This window comes from Mesoplodon bidens (genome assembly GCF_964165515.1).
Source record: "Mesoplodon bidens genome assembly, chromosome: 3".
NCBI classification, from domain to species: Eukaryota; Metazoa; Chordata; class Mammalia; order Artiodactyla; family Ziphiidae; genus Mesoplodon; species Mesoplodon bidens.
Genome location: NC_138178.1, coordinates 141,414,404 through 141,436,051, shown reverse-complemented (window position 1 = coordinate 141,436,051; position 21,648 = coordinate 141,414,404). Strand labels below are relative to the sequence as shown.

Here is a 21,648-nt window from a genome sequence, read left to right as displayed (position 1 = left end):
ACAACTTCCTTTAAAATTTTTCTGGGATTGGTTACCCACAAAGTCATCATTTTAGAGAAATACCTCCCATGAGAATGATAAACTTAATCAGTTTGGTACTTTCTTCTTCCAGGAGTTTTTGCCAACATCCTGGCAATATTCAGGTTGTAGACTAGGTTAGAATCTAAAAGCATGTACATGATATCACCTCAAGGGAATGATTTTTTGTACTTTTCTTTCTTTTCAGGCCATTGGCACCAAGTTTGTTAGTGGATGTAGAAATTTCTAAACTTTTCATTCTTTCTTGTCCTCTTCTTATCACTGGTCTCCAAGGATTGGGTATTTAGAGGGAGGGTGTGCTGAAATACTGAGGAGGTGGCAGGAAAAAAAGAAATGAAAGGATGCCAAATGGTGATGGTGGGTACCTCCAAAGAGAGATGGGGCAGAGAGGAGGCGTAGTGATGAAGAGAGCTATCTTCCACAGCTGTAGACTTCTGTATTATTTCAGGTTTTTTTTTAATAACAAGTATGTATTGATTTATTATCTGCGTTCCAAAAAAATAAGTTGATAGAGGTATAGAGGAAGAAACAGTACGTTGTTGATACATTCTACTGACAGGCCATTTAGATAGCCTTTAACAAAATCCTCAATTCCCCCAAACATTCAGACATTTTCTAAGAGCTCTTTGAAGTCCATTCTACTTGCCAGATATCTAATGTGTGGCATTAATATAACCACCCTAAACAAGAACACAAAGTTGTTTTCAGTTTTCTCTTGGACCATCACAACATTCTGGCCACTTACAAGCCATTGGCTGTTAACTTTCCTAACAGGCTAAAGAAACCTCAGGTCACCAGCCCTTCCCAGGGTTTCTCTTCTCTAGAAGATGAGAAAATATAGATAGAAACACCCAATTTCAGTTAATGTCAAATGAAATTGCTTCCCTCCTAACCTTGCCTCAGTCCCATCCCTATAATTCAACATTTTTTGCCCTATTAGTTAGTTTGCCTGAGTTGATTTGAGACAAGAGAGCCTTAAGATAAGGAAAGGATACATTTGGGATCTTATAGATCAGGTCTATGAACTAAGTCAAATGAACTTAGAATTATAAAATCATAAGATCATAGAATTTGGGGGTTAGAAGACATCTAAAAGATCATCTAGTACATGGCTATCATTTTACTGATGGAGAACTAAGGCTCAGAGAGGCTGACCATGTCTCAGTACTTGAAACTTGTGGCAGGTAGTGCCTGCTCTTAGCCAGTAGTCTGGCATTTACTGCGAAACCTCTAGTCCTTATTCTCTGACCTCTGGACACGTCTTCCCACACTTGCCTGAGTGGCTTTTCACTTGACTGAAGTCATTCTCCGGATCAGATGGTGAGATGGATTTCTCTTTGTGAGTGTCCTGCCATAGCTCTAAAAGAAGTTCACAGTGCATTTGGAAACATTAAGAAGCATCACTAGTAATAATTAAAAATTGTCCTTTGAACTGCACCTCTGATTGGCTCCCAAACCACAGTGTGACCTAGATCTGTACCTTCTTCCAGTCTCCATAGTCTCCCTCTCAATCGGGCAACCCATTTAGAATCACAGACCACACTGTGTTGACGTGCTTTCCTAATATCACGGCACAGTCACATCATTTCCCTTTGCCCTGAAATAAATGAGAAAAAGCAGTCATGTTTTCTCCTAGAACCCATCACTAAAATGCAGAGGGCTGGACCACTCTTGGCTTCCACACCAGTTAGATCTCTTCAGTGGTTACTAGAGTCTTTTGTTAGGCTATGTTGAAAAACAGAAGTTCAAGGCTTCTGGAGGTGTAGTTTCCTTGGCCGTATGTCCTCAGGGGAGTCCACGACCTTGGCAAACACTCAGACAGGCGGCTGGTTCTCTCCCAGCTGGGAGTAGGGGGCACTTGCAACATGAATGGCTTGGACTACAGACACTGTGTCAGAGAGAAGCATGCCTTGTTGGTTGGCCCGTTACTTCCCCATTTAAAACCTTTCAATCCCCGCCACCCACCCCCACCCCGACCCCGCGTGCCCTCTGAATAAAGTTTAAATTCCTCAGCATGGTCTGTAAGACCTTTCACGATCTTGCCCTGGTTTAAAACTTCTACTTCCTCTCTCGACACTCGCCTGGAGCTCTACACCCAGCGTACTGACCACTTGCAGTCTCGGACGTGTCTGGGCCTCTGCACATGCTGTTCCTTCTGCCTAGAACGCACTCTCCTCCTCCACAACCAGAGCTCCCTTTGCCTTGCCAACACCTCCTCCTCCTCAGGTCTTAGACAGCGCCTCCCCTGGGAAGACCTCCCTGTCTCCCCTGTCCACTGGCTTCAGGAAATGCCCCCATTTAGGTACTGGGTCAGGGCATTTGGGTGAATGCAGGTTTCCGGAGCCCCGGCCCAGCCCAGTGTGGCAGTGGTGGCAGTTACCTAGGAGGGAGCTGGAAAGGGAGCAGCAATCTCGGGGGAATGAATCAGGGTCAGTAGCACTGTTACCAAAAGATTCTCCTCCCACTAGTAGCCTGGGAGGGTCTGGTTTACTTTCAGTAAGGAGAGCGGCATAGATATATCTTTCCTGCACCTTCAAATTCCCAAGCTTTCCTGTCTCTATTACTTCCTTCCCACCATACTCAGCGGAAACTCTGCTTCCACCTTTTCCAAGCTAATCTGCGCTCTTGATCCCATTCCCACTTTCTTTCTCTTCTCTTCCATCTCTTCTTTCTACCCAAACAAACTCAAAATTTTCCTACCTTTATAACAAAAGCAACAAAAGTCCCTTCCCTTAGTCCTGGATCCCCTAAAGGCTACTATCGCTTTCCTTTTTCACTGGTAAACTTACTGATGAGAAACTAGCAAAAATAGAATACTCTTTATCTCAGATTCTTCTCCTCTAGCTACTGTAATCTGATTTCTACTCCACTGCCTTCCTGAAATGGCTTCTCACCTACGTCCTGAGCGACCCCTAAATCCAAAGGCTTCTTTTTGCCCCATCCTGAGCTCTCTTTAGCATCTGACATTGCTGACCACTCCCCACTCAAATTCCCTTTCTTATTTTGCCTTTGAAGGCCTTTGTGTGTCTCAGGGCTTTCCTCCTGACCCTTCTAATCATGCTTTCTCTTCAGTTAGCTCCTCTTTCTTTGCCTGCCTGCTATTCCTGAGGGCCATGTGACGATACCTTTCAAAACCTTAAGACATGCACACCGATTAAGAGACATATCAAACCAACTGTAATGTATGGAAATTGTGTGGATCCTGACTGGAACAAACTTTTAAGATATTAGACAATAGGAGACATCTGGATACAAACTGCATATGTGACAATGTTAAGAAATTACCTTTTGTATTTTTAGGCCAGTAAATAGTAATTTAGTTATGTTTTTTAATAGAGTGCCTATTTTTTTGATATATTACTGAAATACTTATAGATGAAATGATATGATATCTGGAATTTACTTCAAAATAATCAAGGGGTAGAGAAGATGAGGGTTCAGATGATATAAAGTTGACCCTAATTTGGTGACTGTTGATGCTATGCTATGGGTATGTGAGGGTTCATTATCCCATTCTCCCTACTTCTGTTTATGTTTGAAATCTTCCAATATAAAAAGTTTAGGGCTTCCCTGGTGGCGCAGTGGTTGAGAGTCCGCCTGCCGATGCAGGGGACACGGGTTCGTGCCTCAGTTGGGGAGGATCCCACATGCCACGCGGAGCGGCTGGGCCCGTGAGCCATGGCCGCTGAGCCTGCACGTCCGGAGCCTGTGCTCCGCAACGGGAGAGGCCACAACAGTGAGAGGCCCGCGTACTACAAAAAAAAAAAAAAAAAAAAAAGTTTAAAATGTTTATATTTAGTTAAAAATTTTAAAATAACACTATAAGAGAAAAAAAGCTGGCAACAAAGTCAGACGTACAATGATTTCAGGTAGTGGAATTATCAGTCACAGAATGTAAAATAAATATAATCAGTATGTCAAACACAAAAAAGTAAAAATAAGGTGGTAAGCCTTAACACTGGTACACCGGTGGTCTTTGGGGGCAGAACTGGGCAGAACCCCCCACTTTCTACTTTGTACATTTATATACTTGTTTTTCAACAAGTATGTGCAACTTTGTGATGAGGAAAAAAGATACGGAAATGGAGAATAGAGTAAGTTAAAAATGTATGTGTGTGTATGCATACATAAAAGAAGATTTGGAAAGCTATACAATAACTGTTAACATGTTAACAGTCATACTCTTTATGTGGGATTGTAAAGTTTTTTTGGTTGTTTTCACTTAATGGTATTTTCTGGTTTTTAAAAATAATATGATATTTTAAAACATTTCATAATTTTTAGAAGTAGGTATTGGTATTTCCTAGGCTTCTGGCCTCAGTCAGTTCACTTTCCACTGTAATTCTGCACCGGCCCCTCTCAGGAAAACCAAACCCCTGCTTACTGAATTCTTGACCTGGACATCTCACAGGCAGGTCCAGTCAGCCCGTGGAACGCGCAGATCCAGAAGGCCGACTGTACTATGTCATTTTATATAAGGGACTTGAGCATCTGCACATTTGGGGATCCGCAGAGGGCGGGGGTGTCTTAGAACCAATCCCCTGCGGATACCAAGGGCTGACTATATCTCACATTCTGCACACTGAAAAAGTAACCTTGTTACCTTTCACCCCCCCATAAACATACCCGCTCTCCCACCTTCCTTGTCTCAATAGACAATGCTGTCACCCACTCAGTGACCCAGACGTTCTTGCCTCCTTCCTCCCTTTGTCTCACAGCCAATCTTACCAGCTACTTCCCCCTGCACACAAGGCCGGATTTATCTGAGTTGCCTCTAGCACGACTCTTTGACTGTTCTCCTGCAAGTCTCCACCTCCCCCTTACAGTAATGCATAATTGTCTTGTCTCCCGAGTTCTAATCTTGCCCCTCCATGTCACTATGGGAGAGGGCTTTCTAGAGCACAGATGCAATCCCATGACACATGATCGTACAGGTTTGTGGAGTGACACCAAACAGAACTGGTGTGAGACCAGTGACTGAACAAGCCTCGGCCTCTGCAGCTCCCATTCTTACCACTGTCTCCTCTCCACCTCCTCTGCCTCAGCCCTGTCGCATCACCAAGAATTGGGGTGACATAGTGTCTGCAGCACTGTCTCTAAAGAAAAAGAGCATGTTCCAGCTCATGAGCCCTCTCTGACTTCAAACCTACATTTTAATGTGTGATGGGACATGCTTAGACTTTAAAAGGGAATCAGTATCTACATCTCCAACAAAGCCAAACATTAACTTTGGCCTAAAACATTCAAAAGTCTGCTTTCCTTTTTCCTTAGCATCACCCCTAGCAGCTGGACTCCCAAGGTAATCCTAATACTCAGGTTTGCCACACTGAGTTGCTTAAACACAAAGCAGCTCCACCATAAAAGGGTTGCCCCCATCTATTCTTCATGGTAGTCCTTTCCCCATATTTAACTACACCCAATTTGTGTACTTGACACAGTCTGGTGTTTGGGGGGTTTTATTTTTACACTGTTTAAATTGAGGTATAGCTTCCATTTATGCAGTAAAGCACATAAATCTTTAAGTGGACAGCTTGATGAATTTTCTTTTTTTTTTAACTTCTTTATTGGAGTACAATTGCTTTACAGTGGTGTGTTAGTTTCTGCTTTATAACAAAGTGAATCAGTTATACATATACATATGTTCCCATATCTCTTTCCTCTTGCGTCTCCCTCCCTCCCACCCTCCTTATCCCACCCCTCTAGGTGGTCACAAACCACCTAGCTGATCTCCCTGTGCTATGCGGCTGCTTCCCACTAGCTATCTATTTTACCTTTGGTAGTGTATATATGTCCATGCCACTCTCTCACTTTGTCATAGCTTACCCTTCCCCCTCCCCTTGATGAATTTTCTACTACGTATACACCCATGTAACCACCACCCAAATCAATATATAGTCCATTTCCAGCACCTCAGAAGGTTCTCTTGTACTCTCCCCTGCCAGTTGATAACCCACAAAAAGTAACCACTATTCTGACCTCTATCAATACAGTTATTTTCTTTTGTCTGTTACTGTAAACTTTTATATAAATAAAATCATACAGTATTTACATTTTTGTGTCTGGCCTTTTCCATTCAACATTATGTCACACAATCTACCTTTTAAATCATACCATCCCATGTGTATTCTCCAAAATCAAGTGGGTAATACACATGGGAAATCAATCAAGCCATTCTAAAGAATAATTTGGTAACGAACCAAAAGAAACTTTAGTTTATGAATATGAATGTTTTATGAATAATAAAGTCAGTGTGAAACTGATATCTGTAAATTCGTTAGTAGGATCATACAGGAAAAAGTGCCACTTGGGGTGGGTTATTATTAGATTAGCACTGAAAAATTAGTTTGAAAAATACTACAAAATAACTTCATTTATAAAGAAGATCAGTACATAAAAGTATGGTGCAATTTTTATCATAAGAAGAGAGGATTGAGATGGCCTTTATATATATATGAAGACTGAGAAAAGAAAATATTGGCACTGAAAATTTACACCCACATTTTCTTGTGCTTTACCGTGTATATTTTGACTCCTGTGATTATCCTGTCTGTCTAATCTCAGAGCTATCTTGCTATCTTTGTCACTATCTCACATTCACTAAGTATGATGTTTCAGCAGCTACTCTACTGAATCTTCTGTGACATATCTGAGAAGAAAAACTGAAATCACTGCTGTGGAAATGACAGATTACTCAAATACTGAAATAAATATTCCATGAAATGTAAACTTTTGATTTTGACTTTAATATAATGGTTAGCCTTTAAATTATTCATGTTTAATTGCTATTAAATATTTAATTATATTTATAATGTAACTATAAATTACATCTGCACAGCCAACTCCTTTTCTGACCTCCAGCCCCATTTGACCAACAGCCTAAGAGATGTGTCCACGTCATAGCAACCTCAAACACATCACCAGTTTTGCCTCTTTTATTCTGTATATGGGGGAAGGGCAATCCCAGCCAACCAATCACCCAAGCCAGACACGTGGGAGCCAACCTAAGCACCTACTTCTCCCTCTCCCTTCACTTTCAGGCACTATATCGTATCAATCAATTCTATCCAAACATCCTGTCAATTTCATCTCTTGCATACTTCTTAGTCCTGCACCCTTCTCTCTCTGACTCTGTTTCTTACCTGGATAACTATTTATAATCCTCCTACAATTAGCCTTCTAATTGGCCCTGTGCCTCTAGTCTTCCTCTGCTTGAATCTAGTTGGTTGATTGTACTTGTTCAATAAACAACTGGTGAGTGCCTACTCTGTGAAGTTCTGCAGATGGCTCCAGGGACATGGAGATGACTAAGACAGTTCCTGCCATTGAGGGTTTGCGGTCTATCAGAGGGAGACAGTGTATAAAGTGGAAAGGACTTCAATAAACCTTGGTTCAAAATGTCAGTTCTGCTACTTACTGGCTGGATGACTCTGGTTCAGTGGCTTAATCTCCCTCAGCCTTGTTTCTTCACCTATGAAATGGAGATATTAGTGCTCACTTTCCATGGCTGTTTTAAGACTCAGAAAAATATGCAAATGTCTGCGATATAATAGATGCACAGCAGATAGTGGCTAGTTTTGTTAGTTTAGTGATACACTTTTAATAGAGTCAGTATTTTCTCATATTAAATTAGAGAATTAAAATTAGTTTTTCTAACCTAATAATTTTACCTTGTAAAATTTACGGTCTACTGCATCAGGTATAATATATGGTCCCATTAATGTAAAACTCTATTTCCATAACTCAAAAAGGCAATTTTATAAAGTAGTTAAGAATATGGACTGTTAACCAAGTAGACCTAGATTTAAAACATCTTAATCACCTCTGAGCTGTGATTTGGCCAAGTCACTTAGTTTCCTTCAAACTTCTTAACCCTTTGACATCAGTTTCTTCATCTGTAAAAGTGGATTAACACGCAGCTGTTTCAAAGGGTTGGTAAACTGATTAGCACAGTGTCTGCTACATAGGAGCAGCTGATAAGTGTCATAAAACGGGGATATCAGGAAGGCTGCCAAAATGGTTATCTCTAGATGCTGCGATTGCAGCAGACATTTATTTTACTCTTTATACTCTTCTGTACTGCTTGAATTTTTTTTATCCCAAACACACGTAATTTTCATAAAAGCTATAATAAAGTTTTGTTAACATTTACCTTCTGAACTCAAGAGTTCTGGTTTCATCTTTCCAGTATCACATCCCTAATCGTAATCCCAACTGCTGTAAAATGAAATGACTGCAGCAAAAATAAAGGTTCAATTTACAATCCGCATGTCACAATGAACTTTTAACAATAATTCTCACTAGTTGCTATTTAACTCTATTCAATAAAGATGTAGAGTCTTAAACTGTTGTTTGTTTTTTTTTAACTTGAAGCCAGCATTTTATCTTTTTTGATTGTTTTTGGGTGTAGTTTCACTAGAAAGGAAGGAAGGGAGGAAAGTAGGGGAGAAAGGAAGGAAGGGAAAGAAGAGAGGAAGGCTAGGAGCCTGCGTCACCTCACCATAGCAATTTACTGATTAACTGGGACTCAGACCACAATACACTGGTGCCCAAGGCAGCCCCAATCTTTCAGAGGAGTTAGACACCAACTCTAACCCTGACCCCACCCTTCGGAGGAAGTGGGCGAAGTACCAGGTTATCCTTCCCAAGCCGTGGTAGCTACCAGCCTCCAGCCTCTCCTCTCTGGGGATCCCACCCAGAGCAGGGCTGCTTCCTCCGCAGGACGGCTATTTATTTCTCAGCCAACCAATTAGAGGTGGTGCGGTGGAACTTTCCCATACCTAGGTATCTGTGGGGGAAGCCGGAATTCAATTCTGACCGTTTGCCGAACGCACCTCCATCGTCCGGTTTTTGTAGACAACTAAGCCCAGGTCTCCTCGAATGAGGTTCGCCCCAGGCTAAGGCGGCGCCCCCGCCTGGGGAGGGCGGAGAGCAGGGCCTTGGCCGAGGGAATGGAGGGCGTCGCTGCACCGCCACCGAGTCCCCGTCGGGCGCCGCGGGCGGGAGGGAGTCGGCTTTCCACCCGCCGCGGGCTGGGGGTGGCCCAGGTGCACTTACATCCGGCTAGTCGGCCTGCGAGTCCAGCCGCTGCCTCCTCGAATAAAACTCGGGCACACGATACGTGGTCTCCCGCTGGCCGCATTAGACCGACCGTCGCGGAGGCAACTGCCCGTGAGCGCCGAGAAACCCCGCCGACGCTGGGCGGGGGCGGGACCCTCCTTCCTCCGCAGCGGTGGCGGGTGGGCGTCACTGCCGCCCATGCTGACACCTTTGGCTGCTGTGGCTCCCTAGCGTCTCACAGCAAAGCTGCCCCGGGGTTCCTTCTTTAGAGGTCAGTTCTTCGTGCCTTCCCACCGAGAAGTCAACTACGTCACTGTTTTTTTGTTTTTAATTAGAATAACTTTTTTTGGGGGGGGGGTAGTGGACAGAGCAAGCTCCTATTCCAACTCCCTGCTCCAAAGATCCACTTAGTATGTTATCCTCAGATAGAAGATGTATCAGATATTAAACTAATAAGAACAGATACTACACTTGATCTTAGCCAAAAGGTCTTCAGTTCCTTAGGGAAGCTTGCCCTTTGTTCCAAAGTTTAATAGGACTAAATGAAGTTCAAATCCAGGTTAGAAAAATAAAAACAAATAAAATAAAATATAAAACACACAGGTTGGGACTAGGTTAATATAGGGCGGGGCGTGGCAGGAGGGGAGCAAGGGAGGAAATAAGGTTTTCAAAACTGGGTTCTGCTGCATAACTAGATGTGGAACCCATTTGAAGATATCCAGATGAGGGGTTTATGAGGCTCTTTAAGGAGTAATGTGTATAAAGCATCACCCTGAATAATTACTCAAAATTAGTGTCTCTCAAAGCAGAGAAACTTGCTTTGTATCAATGGGTTTTCAACTGATATTTCTGTATTTACACTTTTCAAATCATGTGTCTTGTAATTTCTTCTTGCAACTGAGTTGATATGCAGATTGTTTGGTATTTTTTTCCTTCCATCACTAATGTAAGCAATTCTAGATGACACTACATGACTGGGAATGCCTAATATATTCTGCTTTTGTTTTATCCCCACAGCTTAATTAGCGTTAAAGAGATGGTTAGTAAATAGTGATTGTATACTCACATAAACTTTAAAAACATAGCAATAGATATCCCACTGCTTCCCCTTCCCCCCACCCTCCCAGTCTCACTACTTGGTAACACAATCACTGGTCACAGTGGTATAAAATTGTAATCACCTAGATTCATGTTCCACTCACCTGAGTCCACTGCTGGTAGCTGTTCTGGTTGGCTTAGATATAAGGAAACCCACCTGTACGCTGGCAGTGCTGCTTTCAGGCTGTAGCCTTAGAGGCTGGCTTATTACAAGATGACTCACTTAAAAAGAATTTAGCAAAATATCCCAATCACCAAAAGCTTTTCTCCAAGCAGGGTATTTAACTTTGGGTGGGAAGAGGAGAAATAATGAGTTGAAGCTCCAAAAAGGACTGAGAGAGACCAAGGACTCTGGATGGTACCCATTCCCCACACTTCCAGGCAACTTCTTCAGTTATCTCAATGAGTGAAGAAATGCTAATAGAAAACCAAAGATCTTTTATACCTTACCATGTTTAACTTTAGGCTGTCTAAAATACAAAACTAAGAGAAAAATAAAAGCGTTGAGAACCCAGAACAATGACCTACAGAGAAGTTACATGACAAGTTACATCACATGTGGTAGAGGGACATAATATTGAAAGGAAAGCCTCGATAACTCTTAAGGAACCATCTTATATTTCTGTATCACTAGGCTCTAACAAAAGAGGGAATAAAAAATTGTTTTTATGGCTGTAAATCATTATTTATTTTAAAAGTGACCCACTCATTTCTTAGGTTAGATTTTTCACCAGTTAGGTTTTTTGTTAAATGGCATGAGAAACTCACAACCTAAAATGGAAATATAATTTTCTTTAAAAAAAACCCCAAATAATTCATGATGCTATAAAGTAGGGATAAAGGTGACATCTAAATATTTAATAATTTCAAGTGTCCTGTGAGGGAAAGTTGGTTTTTTTTTGCCTAGTTAAGATATATGCCTCAAGGTCAAAGAACTGAGAGCATATAACATAGAACTAAGTTGCTGGTCTCAAATTTTAGGCCCAAGATATTAACTGGATGTAATGCATGCTTATACTATGAAAAAGTCATAATGGACATATTTTCAAAGTGTTATTCTACTTTTAAAACAAACATGTAAGAAAACAGCAATGCCAGTATTTGAATTAGCAATTCCATTTTTGATTGCTTATTTCCCCCATCTTCAATTCACAAACATCCCGATCTATACTTAAAGGGGTGGAGGAAAAGAGTCTATGACTTCATTTGTTCTAAGGGAAAGACAGTTCAACAGTAAGTATTACTCTATTAAATTTTAGAAATACATATACCCTAAAATATTTCCATCCCAAGAGCTGTATCAAGAGTAAAAACTTGTATCTTTCTCTAAAGATCCATAATTTTTCTTCAAGGATTTAAATTCTGTATCTAATTTTAATGCTTAAGGATAGTTCTTCACAACAGTTTTCTCATACCTACTTACACATTATACAGAAGCAACTGAATATTCCTGTTGTTCCTTAACCTAAATATATGTATTCCCTTAGCAATTGTCTTGTGACATATGGATCTGAGATTCTTTAAAATTTCAATTCCAGTGTTCAAAAGCAAGGGAAATATACCCCACAATACAAATTTTATAAACTACATTCAACTTAAAGTAGATGAATACCTTATCATGGGCCCAGTATTTGAGCTTCATAAAAAGAAATCTTTTGATTTCATCTAGATAGCCAGGTTATATTCATGTCTAAAATTGTACATAGGATAAAGAAATTCTTAGCTCTCCTTGACATATTGAATAGGTGATACATTAAATATCCTATCATGCATGCTAAATTTAAAGATGTAAAGAGCACTGATATCTCCTAATACACAAACCAAGCGCATGAATTTCCATTACACATATCAAATTAATATGATAAAAAATTTAGGGTAAGCTTGTTTTGAAATTTCATACATCTGAAATACTGTAAACAACCTGCTATGTCTTATTTTGACAGGTGTATAGATTCATTGCCTCAAAACAGCCATTTTGTTAATCAGACATTCAGATAAGAAGAAATTAAGTCCCCATTCTGATAAATGTACTTTTTCAATCCCTTAGCCTTCTATATGTATTGCATTAGCTTTAGTCATGACCACTAATCCCTAGCATAACATTACTTTCAAGTTCAAGTGATGCTAATTATTCCTTAAACTGTAATTTAGCCTCATCCTAAACTCAAGTACTTTTTCCATTATCATTTGACTACAGCTGATCTAAAATCTGCTAAGGAGTTCCCAGGAGTTATCGAGTTACCAGTTTCAACTGACCCCGGGAAACACTGAACGGCTACTTCAGTGGCTTTATCTTAGCAATATTCAGATCTAGGTAAATTTGAGAAGACAGAATTAAAAACACTCAAGGCTAGGACTTTTACAAATTACTTTTCAAAATAATAGAAAATGAAGTATCTACATAGATTGATGTTATTGTTACAGCAGGTTACCAGAGACCAGGCCAAAGAGACTACCATTGGTCATTTTTCTGATACTTTAAAAACTAATCTCTCCCAAAATGAGGTCTAAAATGAGTCATACTAATAATACCAAATTGCACTTACAGAAAGACTCCATTATACTTTATATACTTGGAAGTCAGAGCAAGGGATAAACACTTTCAATAAAGGACTAATAAAAGGTTAAGAATGAGTGTTATCTTGGTAAAAACTCATGTTAAACGTCACTCTAAGGCTACTAATCACCTCATTCTGTTAGTACCAAGGTAGTTTATCAAATATTTATACAATGCTATCTGCAGTCAATGAAACACCCTTAACGCCTCCTTGCTGAAAACTTTCCACTCTGGCATGAGCACTGAAAAACCCAAGTTATGTCCAGCTTTCAGAGTGTAAAGAGCAACTACCTTTTAAAAAATGTTTATTTTGAAGCAATTTCACAACTGCCTTTTTATCTCCCCACCCCACCCAAATGAGACCTGCTAAAAAAGAAAAAAAGTATACGTAAAAAGAGTCTGCTCTTCTGTGAGAGGATCATTACTAAAGTTCAATATTTTTAGGCTGTTTTGTTCTCTCATTTTTATATTATTTCAAAAGTTAATCTCTGCATGATATGGAAGTGTCCAGTACTAAATTTAAAATTAGCATCTATAAGTCACTGTTATCTTATGAGCAACATGAAGCAAATCTACATCACTTGGAAGAAGATATTAAAATGTCTGTATGGTGAAAACCTTAGGTTAACTATGCATTTTCCAATCAGCTTTTACTGAATTTCTTCCACATTCTCCTTAAAGAGAATCATTCAGAACAAAGCAGATGTGTCATTCCACTAAAATATGAACCCCCCACAAGGATATGGATTTTAAAGTTTAAGCCCAGGATAGTGGATCTCAAAGGGTTGTAATATTCCTATCTGTAACAATCTCAAATCGGAAATACTGGAAAATGGACAAGTTGTATATTGATGAAATACAGGACTATCTTGCAGTTTGTCTTTTAAAAAAGAAATATATTCTAGTCATTTAAGGCAGGTATTGAAAAGGCATTATGATTATCAGAAGAAAAAACTATATTATCTTCCTCTAACCTGCAAGTAATTTAACTGCTGAAAACATATTCTTCTTGAATTTGCCATAAGCCCAGAAGTTGAGCTGTTTTACTAGAAAATTAAAGTTAACAAATTTGACTAAATTTGGAGTCAGTATTAAGTGGCTTTAACGTTTGCCTGCTGGATCTTGTTTCAGGCACCTGTATGTTGCAGAAAGCAACTTGTTTCATACTATGTTGGGCTATTATCAGAAGACAACACCTGCCCCAGCTTTTGTTTGGAGAAAGAATCTTTCTGTACTTAACCCTGGAACATACCTTGTATTCTGTTGGAATATTCAGGTGGATTTTCACTTGAATACTTAAGCCAAGCCTTAGGAGTTTGGGTATACTGTCAGACCCCAGTCTGGTTTCTGTATTAAAAGGGGGGAAAACGTTTACCCAGATCTTTTCCCCTTAAGTTGCTGGTAATTCAAAGCAGGAACCTCATCAGAAAATTAGGCAACACTGAGTTAGATAAATTTCATCTTATACTAATATCTTAGTTAAAGACCAACATGGGTAAAACAGTAAGAAGGGAAAATTGAAAACTCCAACACAATAATTTTTAGATCAATTTCAGCTTTACTTTTAAATTTGTATTTATGCATTTGTTTGCAAAAAGTATGCCTGTCCTTAACATTACTGCAATGTTCACTTTCCTCTTAAAGTAGTACATAAAAATAAACAATTCAAGCTTCTGTATATTTTATTGTTACCAAGCTTCCACGGAACATGTGTGCAAACTTCAGGTTTCCCATCTGAAAACTCCATGTACAAACTAAGCTAACCAAAAACGCTCAAGTCAGCAAATACACAAAATGCATTAAAGAGAAACCTCAAATAATGTTTTTAAAAGCCAAACTTTAGAACTAACCTTTTATAATTAAACTAAGTTGTTGCACCTCTCCTTTCATATGCATACACCGGGCTAAACACTTCCAACAATAGATCTCATACTTGGCACAAGGACATTTCAAAGAAAAAACAAAAACAAAAACAAAAGGAAAAAGAGAGAAAGGAAAAGAGGTTTACGCTGACTCGAGTCCAAGTTTAGTCCACCTCCTCGATGGTCGGTCCCCCGGAGGCTCCTGAACCACCGCTGCCGCCGCCGCCAGGGCCGCCTTGGTAAAGGTTGCTGATGATGGGGTTGCAAACTCTTTCGAGCTCTTTCTGCTTGTGCTCATACTCATCTTTTTCCGCCATCTGGTTTCGGTCAAGCCAGTTGATCACCTCCTGACACTTGTCGAGGATCTTGCTTCTGTCCTGTTCGCTAATCTTGCCCCTCAGTTTCTCGTCTTCCACCGTCTGCTTGATGTTGTAGGTATAGGACTCCACGGCGTTTTTGGCGGCCACTCGGTTGCGATTGGCCTCATCTTCCGACTTGTACCGCTCCGCCTCCTGCACCATCCGGTCAATGTCGTCCTTGCTCAGACGACCCTTGTCGTTGGTGATGGTGATTTTGTTTTCTTTACCGGTGCTCTTGTCGGCGGCGGTGACGTTGAGGATGCCATTGGCATCGATGTCGAAGGTAACCTCAATCTGGGGGACCCCGCGGGGCGCCGGGGGAATCCCGGTCAGGTCGAACTTGCCCAGCAGGTTATTGTCCTTCGTCATGGCCCGTTCGCCCTCGTACACCTGCACCAGCACACTGCTCTGGTTGTCTGAGTAGGTGGTGAAGGTCTGCGTCTGCTTGGTGGGGATCGTGGTGTTCCTTTTGATGAGTGGAGTCATGACGCCGCCAGCCGTCTCAATGCCCAGCGACAACGGGGTCACGTCGAGTAGCAGCAGGTCCTGCACGTTCTCTGACTTGTCCCCGATGAGAATGGCCGCCTGCACCGCGGCTCCGTAGGCCACCGCCTCGTCAGGGTTGATGCTCTTGTTCAGCTCCTTGCCATTGAAGAAATCCTGCAGCAGCTTCTGGATCTTGGGGATGCGAGTGGAGCCGCCTACCAGCACGATCTCCTGGATCTGGCCCTTGTCCAGCCTGGCGTCGCGCAGCGCCTTCTCCACCGGTTCGAGGGTCCCGCGGAACAGGTCGGCGTTGAGCTCCTCGAAGCGGGCACGGGTGATGGACGTGTAGAAATCCACGCCCTCGTAGAGCGAGTCGATCTCGATGCTCGCCTGAGTGGACGAGCTCAGGGTGCGCTTGGCTCGCTCGCAGGCGGTGCGGAGTCGCCGCACGGCGCGCTTGTTGGGTGTAATGTCTTTCTTGTACTTGCGCTTGAACTCCTCCGCCAGGTGGCTCACCATGCGGTTATCGAAGTCCTCACCGCCCAGGTGGGTGTCGCCAGCCGTGGACTTCACCTCGAAGATGCCGTCCTCGATGGTCAGGATGGACACGTCGAAGGTGCCTCCGCCCAGGTCGAAGATGAGCACGTTCTTCTCGCCGCCCGCGGAGCCCTTCTTGTCCAGGCCGTAGGCGATGGCCGCCGCCGTGGGCTCGTTGATGATGCGCAGCACGTTGAGGCCCGTAATGGTGCCCGCGTCCTTGGTGGCCTGGCGCTGCGAGTCATTGAAATAGGCCGGGACGGTGATGACCGCGCTCTGCACCTTGCCCCCCAGGTAGGCTTCGGCGATCTCCTTCATCTTAGTGAGGACCATGGAGGAGATCTCCTCCGGGAAAAAGGTCTTGATCTCTCCCTTGTACTCCACCTGCACTTTGGGCTTCCCTCCCTCGCTCACCACCCGGAATGGCCAGTGCTTCATGTCCGACTGCACTGTGGCGTCCTCGAACTTCCGACCGATCAGCCTCTTGGCATCGAAGATGGTGTTGGTAGGGTTCATGGCCACCTGGTTCTTGGCAGCGTCCCCGATAAGGCGCTCGCTGTCGGTGAAGGCAACGTAGCTAGGGGTGGTGCGGTTGCCCTGGTCGTTGGCAATGATCTCCACCTTGCCATGTTGGAAAACCCCCACGCACGAGTAGGTGGTGCCCAGGTCGATGCCGATAGCCGGGCCGCGGGCAGACATCCTGACTGAGACAGGCAAGCGACGTTAGACGACAACACCTAGGGCAGAAAATCCGCGGCCTCAACTAACGGTCGCCTCGCACCAAACACTGTGAGCGCAACAACCGTCTCCCTCTCCCCTCGCTCCGCTCCCCACTCTTATAGTCGCCTCCCTGCCGCCTTCAGAGCCAATCCACTCTCGGGACCGCCAGCCACAGGCTTGCCTGAGCCGGAGTGACCCGCCTACGGCCCAACAGACTTCTAGTTGGGTGAGGGGCGGGACTACGGCCCGCGCGAGGACGCGACGGGCGGACGTTATGCAAGTGAGGCCCCGCCCACGCGCCCCAGGCGGCCAGTTGCCTCCGAGGCTCACTAGCAACCTGCGGCTTGGGGGCTTTCGGCTCGCGTCCCACGCGTTTTCGCGATCTTCGCCTTTCCTAAGGCGGGATTCGTCGACGTCCGTTGGATTGGCAGGACACGCGGCCAATAAGCAGCGCGGACTCCCAAGTAGGGTGGGGAAGGAAGTGCTGGGGCGTGGCGCCAGGAGGAGGCGCGGAAGGGGAGCGTCGAGAGGGGTGTCGCCTTGTCCCGTCGTTCAGTTCTTAGGCTCGAAATGCCGTCCAGTTCCTAGTGTGTCCACCAACCTAGCTCGTAGGGGCGGGGCAATTCATTCTGAGTTGGTGGCCAGGAGGAACTAGGGCCAGAGCAGGCATTTTTCTTCAGCCGGCGCGTGGGCGTTGGCTTGGCTTGGCCTGGGCGTGAGGGCGGCTCCTGCCCCGGGGGAGGAGCGGGGGTAGCGGGGGAGACAAAGAGAAATGACGCGGAAGTTCCTAGGCTGGGCCGTCGGCCTCCTGGAATTTAATTTTGCGTGCTTCACAGCGTCTCAGTGGGTGTGAGCGCTGGATAAAAACTGCCTGGCGGGCGGGGACAGCAGGAGCCCGGGAGAGCGCCTGGAGAGTCCGACCGTTTATCCGCGCCGCGCGCGAGGCGGCCTGCAGAGTGGGGGATGGGAGTGATTGCAACTCGTCTTCCCAAAAGTGTTTGTAAACTTTCTCGATCTCGCTTTCCGTTTTCCCAGCTTGTCCTGCCACTGTAAGCTTCCTAGTTTCATCTCCCTGTTCTCTACACTGCTTTCCTTATTTTCCGTTTCAAGTGCTTTAAACGCCGCTTTGAGTTCCTCACGAGGAAGTCCATAATCAAAACCCACACTTTGAAGTACCATAAAATAACCCAGTCTCAACGCCTCTCACGAGTCTCTCAACCCCAGGTTAAGCACGCACGATCATGTTTATGACTGAGTTATGTTTATGAATGAGCTCAACTGAGTGAGATTATTTTCTTTAGCCATGCTGAAGTTACACTAGAGGCGTAAACTCTCAGAGAAGGTAGATGAGAAGGAGCGCAACTTATTCTATAGCGTTTAAGAGGACTATATGGGAGTAGGTCTGGAGGTATTGTCTGGCACCAAGTGATAGGTGGTAGAAGCAGGCTCCTATAAATGGGCTCCGGAAGGAGGACAGTAACAAAACAGCGATAACCCTTCACATTATGTGGGGAAGCTGGAGACAGTCATTCAGTTAGCTTTAAGAAGTCCCAGGATGTGAGGTAAAAAGACAAATGCAAAAATAATCTGTCTTTATGAGGTTGAGAGCCCAATAAATAGATAAAAATAATTCAAGAGAAGTGCTATAGGGAACACAGAGGCGGGGGCACATCCAGACAGGGTAAAGTATGTTCCTGAGGGCTTCCTGGAAGAGGTGACATGCCTGAGCCAGGTGCTGACCTTTGCCATTCTTTGCATGGGTTGTAGCATGGGCAAAGATGAGAGCGGCGTGTGCTGGCAGCAACTACAAGTTCAGTGCGGAAGATTAGTGTCACTACATGGGGAGGGATATGAACCAGAAACAGTCTCTTCAGGAGGACAAGATACATTTAAGAGCTTTATGTGCCGTGATCTTTTTCCTGAGGCTGTGGGAAGGGGAAAATCCTTTGAAGGAGGCTAATGTATAGTTAATATCAAAGTTGTTTGGGACAGTGCTGGAGAAAAGTTTTTGTCTGAGAGACACAAAAGTTATCTTTGACCAAAAAGTAATGTTGACAGAATCCAATTAAGTCAATCAATGGACATTTAAGTTTCTTTTATCTAGTTGTGTATGTAATTTCCAATTTTTAAAAACACATCTACTATTAACTTGTTAATCTCATTTCACAATTCACATCTCTTTTTCCACGAAAGAAGTTAAGGAAAAAATTTGAATCAGGAAAACTTTTTTTTTTTAATTAGGAAAAAAAAGATCAAACCAAAAAGTTTCTGTTGAAGTTGCCTTAAATTTTGAGTACAGATTTCTTGATTTTATTCTTAGAAATTCTTGTCTTTTGTGTCGTTAAAAAAGGGAGCGGAGGGAATTAGTGGGCTGGAAAGCAATACAAATTCTTTGTAGAACTAATGATATGATGTGATTTAGGGACAGGGTCCCAACTACAACTGAAAGCAGAAGAGAATTGTGAGAAACACAATCTCTTCAGATCTCTTGTGTTCAGACAGTCCTCACATACTTACCTCAAGCAAAGCAAGTTAGCAAAAAAGCAGACATGCCAGTTCTTACACGCAAACACTAAAATTACAGCTTCAGAAGGGAGGGGTTCTTTTGTATAATAACTATGTCCTGCACAGTTATTACAAACAAATCTTCCAGTCTAACTACCACATTCATCTTTTTTTTAACATTCATCTTTTTTTTAAAGTTTATTTTATTTATTTTTGGCTGCATCGGGTCTTCATTGCACTGCGCGGGCTTCTTATTGCAGTGGCTTGTCTTGTTGCGGAGCACGGGCTCTAGGTGCGTGGGCTTCAGTAGTTGTGGCACGTGGGCTCAGTAGTTGTGGCTCGCAGGCTCTAGAGCACAGGCTCCGTGTCCAGTAGCTGTGACACACGGGCTTAGTTGCTCCGTGGCATGTGGGATCTTCCCAGACCAGGGCTTGAACCCGTGTCTCCTGCATTGGCAGGCGGATTCTTAACCACTGCGCCACCAGGGAAGTCCCACATTCATCTTTAACACAGCTTTCTGAAACCAGAGTAGCAATTTTATCTGTATTTTCATTAGGTATATGTATTTTTTCTGCTCTAACTTTTCACCTAGTAAATTGATACTTCATACGTTTCATACTTTAAATAGCATCCTGAGCTTTCCCCCAAAAGACACAGTATTTGCATTTTTATTTCCTATGAAATAAACTTTTACAATCCTAGAACATTATCATATACTGACCATTCTTGGAGTTTTTATATTTTTCCTTATTTCTATTGATTTTTTTAAATGTTCTTTTCTATTTGATGATTGTGGCTCATAATTCATTAAACATGTAGCCCATTAAAAATGGTCAAATTAGCAAATTTATGATCCAGTGAAATTCATCAATTCCAGTAATGTTGCGGCAGAACAGGTAAACCCTACTGGTGGGAATGTAAATTAGTACAATCTTTCTGGAGGGCAATGTGACAATATTTTTTCTTTACCTTAAGTATGATCATACCATTCATTTAGCATTACTCTGTGGGATTTATCCTAAGGAAATAATAGAACATGCAGGTATATTATTTATAACAATGATAAAAGAGAAATGGCTTTAATATCTGACAATAAGAAAATGATTTTTTGAGTTATAGTCATGGATTATTTATGTAGCCCTAAAAATTGTTTACAAGATTTTTAATGACATGGGAAAATGTTCTTGGTATAATTAAGGGGAAAATAAGATACAAGGCTTTTGTATATTCTTATCTTATATGTAAGATAATCATATATATGAAAATTGCATAAAAATGGTTATCGTTAGAGGGTAGGATTATCAGTAATTTTTCTAAATTTTCTTGTACTTTTACAATTGATTTTCAAAGCTTGACTATTAACATTCAACTGAAAGTTTGCTAATCCTACTATTTACATAGAAATTACTACTGATTTTCAACAGGTGTAATCTGACAGATTATAAATACTAGGGTGTTTCAAAATATTTTTAAAATCCAAGGACTGGGGCTTCCCTGGTGGCGCAGTGGTTGAGAGTCTGCCTGCCGATGCAGGGGACATGGGTTCGTGCTCCGGACCGGGAAGATCCCACATGCCGCGGAGCAGCTAGGCCCGTGAGCCATGGCTGCTGAGCCTGCGCGTCCAGAGCCTGTGCTCCACAACGGGAGAGGCCACAACAGTGAGAGGCCCACGTACCACACACACACAAAAAAATCCAAGGACTGAGATTTTATACAGTCTAGAAAAAACAAGAGCTTTAATATGTATCAAATTTTCTCTGATTAATTCCCCAAACCCAGAAGAGTACCTGGAAAACAGTAGTAATTTACTAGCTCAATGTTTATTAAAAGTGACCTGAGGCATATTATTTAACAAAAAAAAACTGGAAATAATAACTTGTTTTTTCCTGTATAAGAGGAAGGTTCTCTGCCTACCTCTTATATTTCTGAACTAAATAATACTGCAGAGACCAAAAGTTGAAACAAATTCACATCTGAAAATATTTGTACCTAGAGATACAAAGATGAATAAGATGAGGTCTAAAACTGTGTGCTTGGGTAGTCAGGCCTGCCCTAAGGAGACTAAGTGAGCAAGAATACATTTTTTCCAGAATTACCAGGAAAAAAATTTACAGATTTTCTGGAACCCTCTCAATCCCTACCCAGGCACAAACTTCATAAAGGTTGTGGATTGTTTTGAAGAGGTAATGTTGGCCTGAAGAGAAGGTGGAGTCAGTAGCAGCCTATAATTTGAGGACCTATCAGCAAACTGGAGTTCAACTATTATATTTAAGATCTTTATAAATACTACAATTTTATAATTCTTTGGATGTACCTTGTCCCAAAACATTTCTCCAGTCACCTGTCACTCTAGGAAAAATTTCACCATCTGTTTCTTTGAGTCTTAAGAAACTCAGTCTTTAAAAGTTCTAATTGAACTGTAGATACA

The 21,648-nt window shown here is 42.5% G+C and overlaps 2 protein-coding genes across 2 annotated transcripts in view; both read right to left on the bottom strand.

Moving 5' to 3' along the window:
- Positions 1–9,296, bottom strand: part of PPP1R36 (protein phosphatase 1 regulatory subunit 36) — a gene marked incomplete at both ends in the record, with an annotated part of 31,799 nt that extends 22,503 nt beyond the window's left edge. The window contains 5 exon segments of the mRNA XM_081228292.1: positions 8,189–8,226; positions 8,230–8,253; positions 9,094–9,099; positions 9,103–9,168; positions 9,216–9,296. Of these exon segments, the coding sequence (XP_081084418.1) occupies positions 8,189–8,226; positions 8,230–8,253; positions 9,094–9,099; positions 9,103–9,168; positions 9,216–9,296 (215 nt within the window).
- Positions 9,297–14,302: 5,006 nt separating this feature from the next.
- Positions 14,303–17,044, bottom strand: HSPA2 (heat shock protein family A (Hsp70) member 2). Its single transcript, XM_081229743.1, has one exon. The coding sequence runs from the start codon at positions 16,692–16,694 to the stop codon at positions 14,778–14,780; it is 1,917 nt and encodes a 638-aa protein (XP_081085869.1). The 5' UTR covers positions 16,695–17,044; the 3' UTR covers positions 14,303–14,777.
- Positions 17,045–21,648: the final 4,604 nt, after the last annotated feature.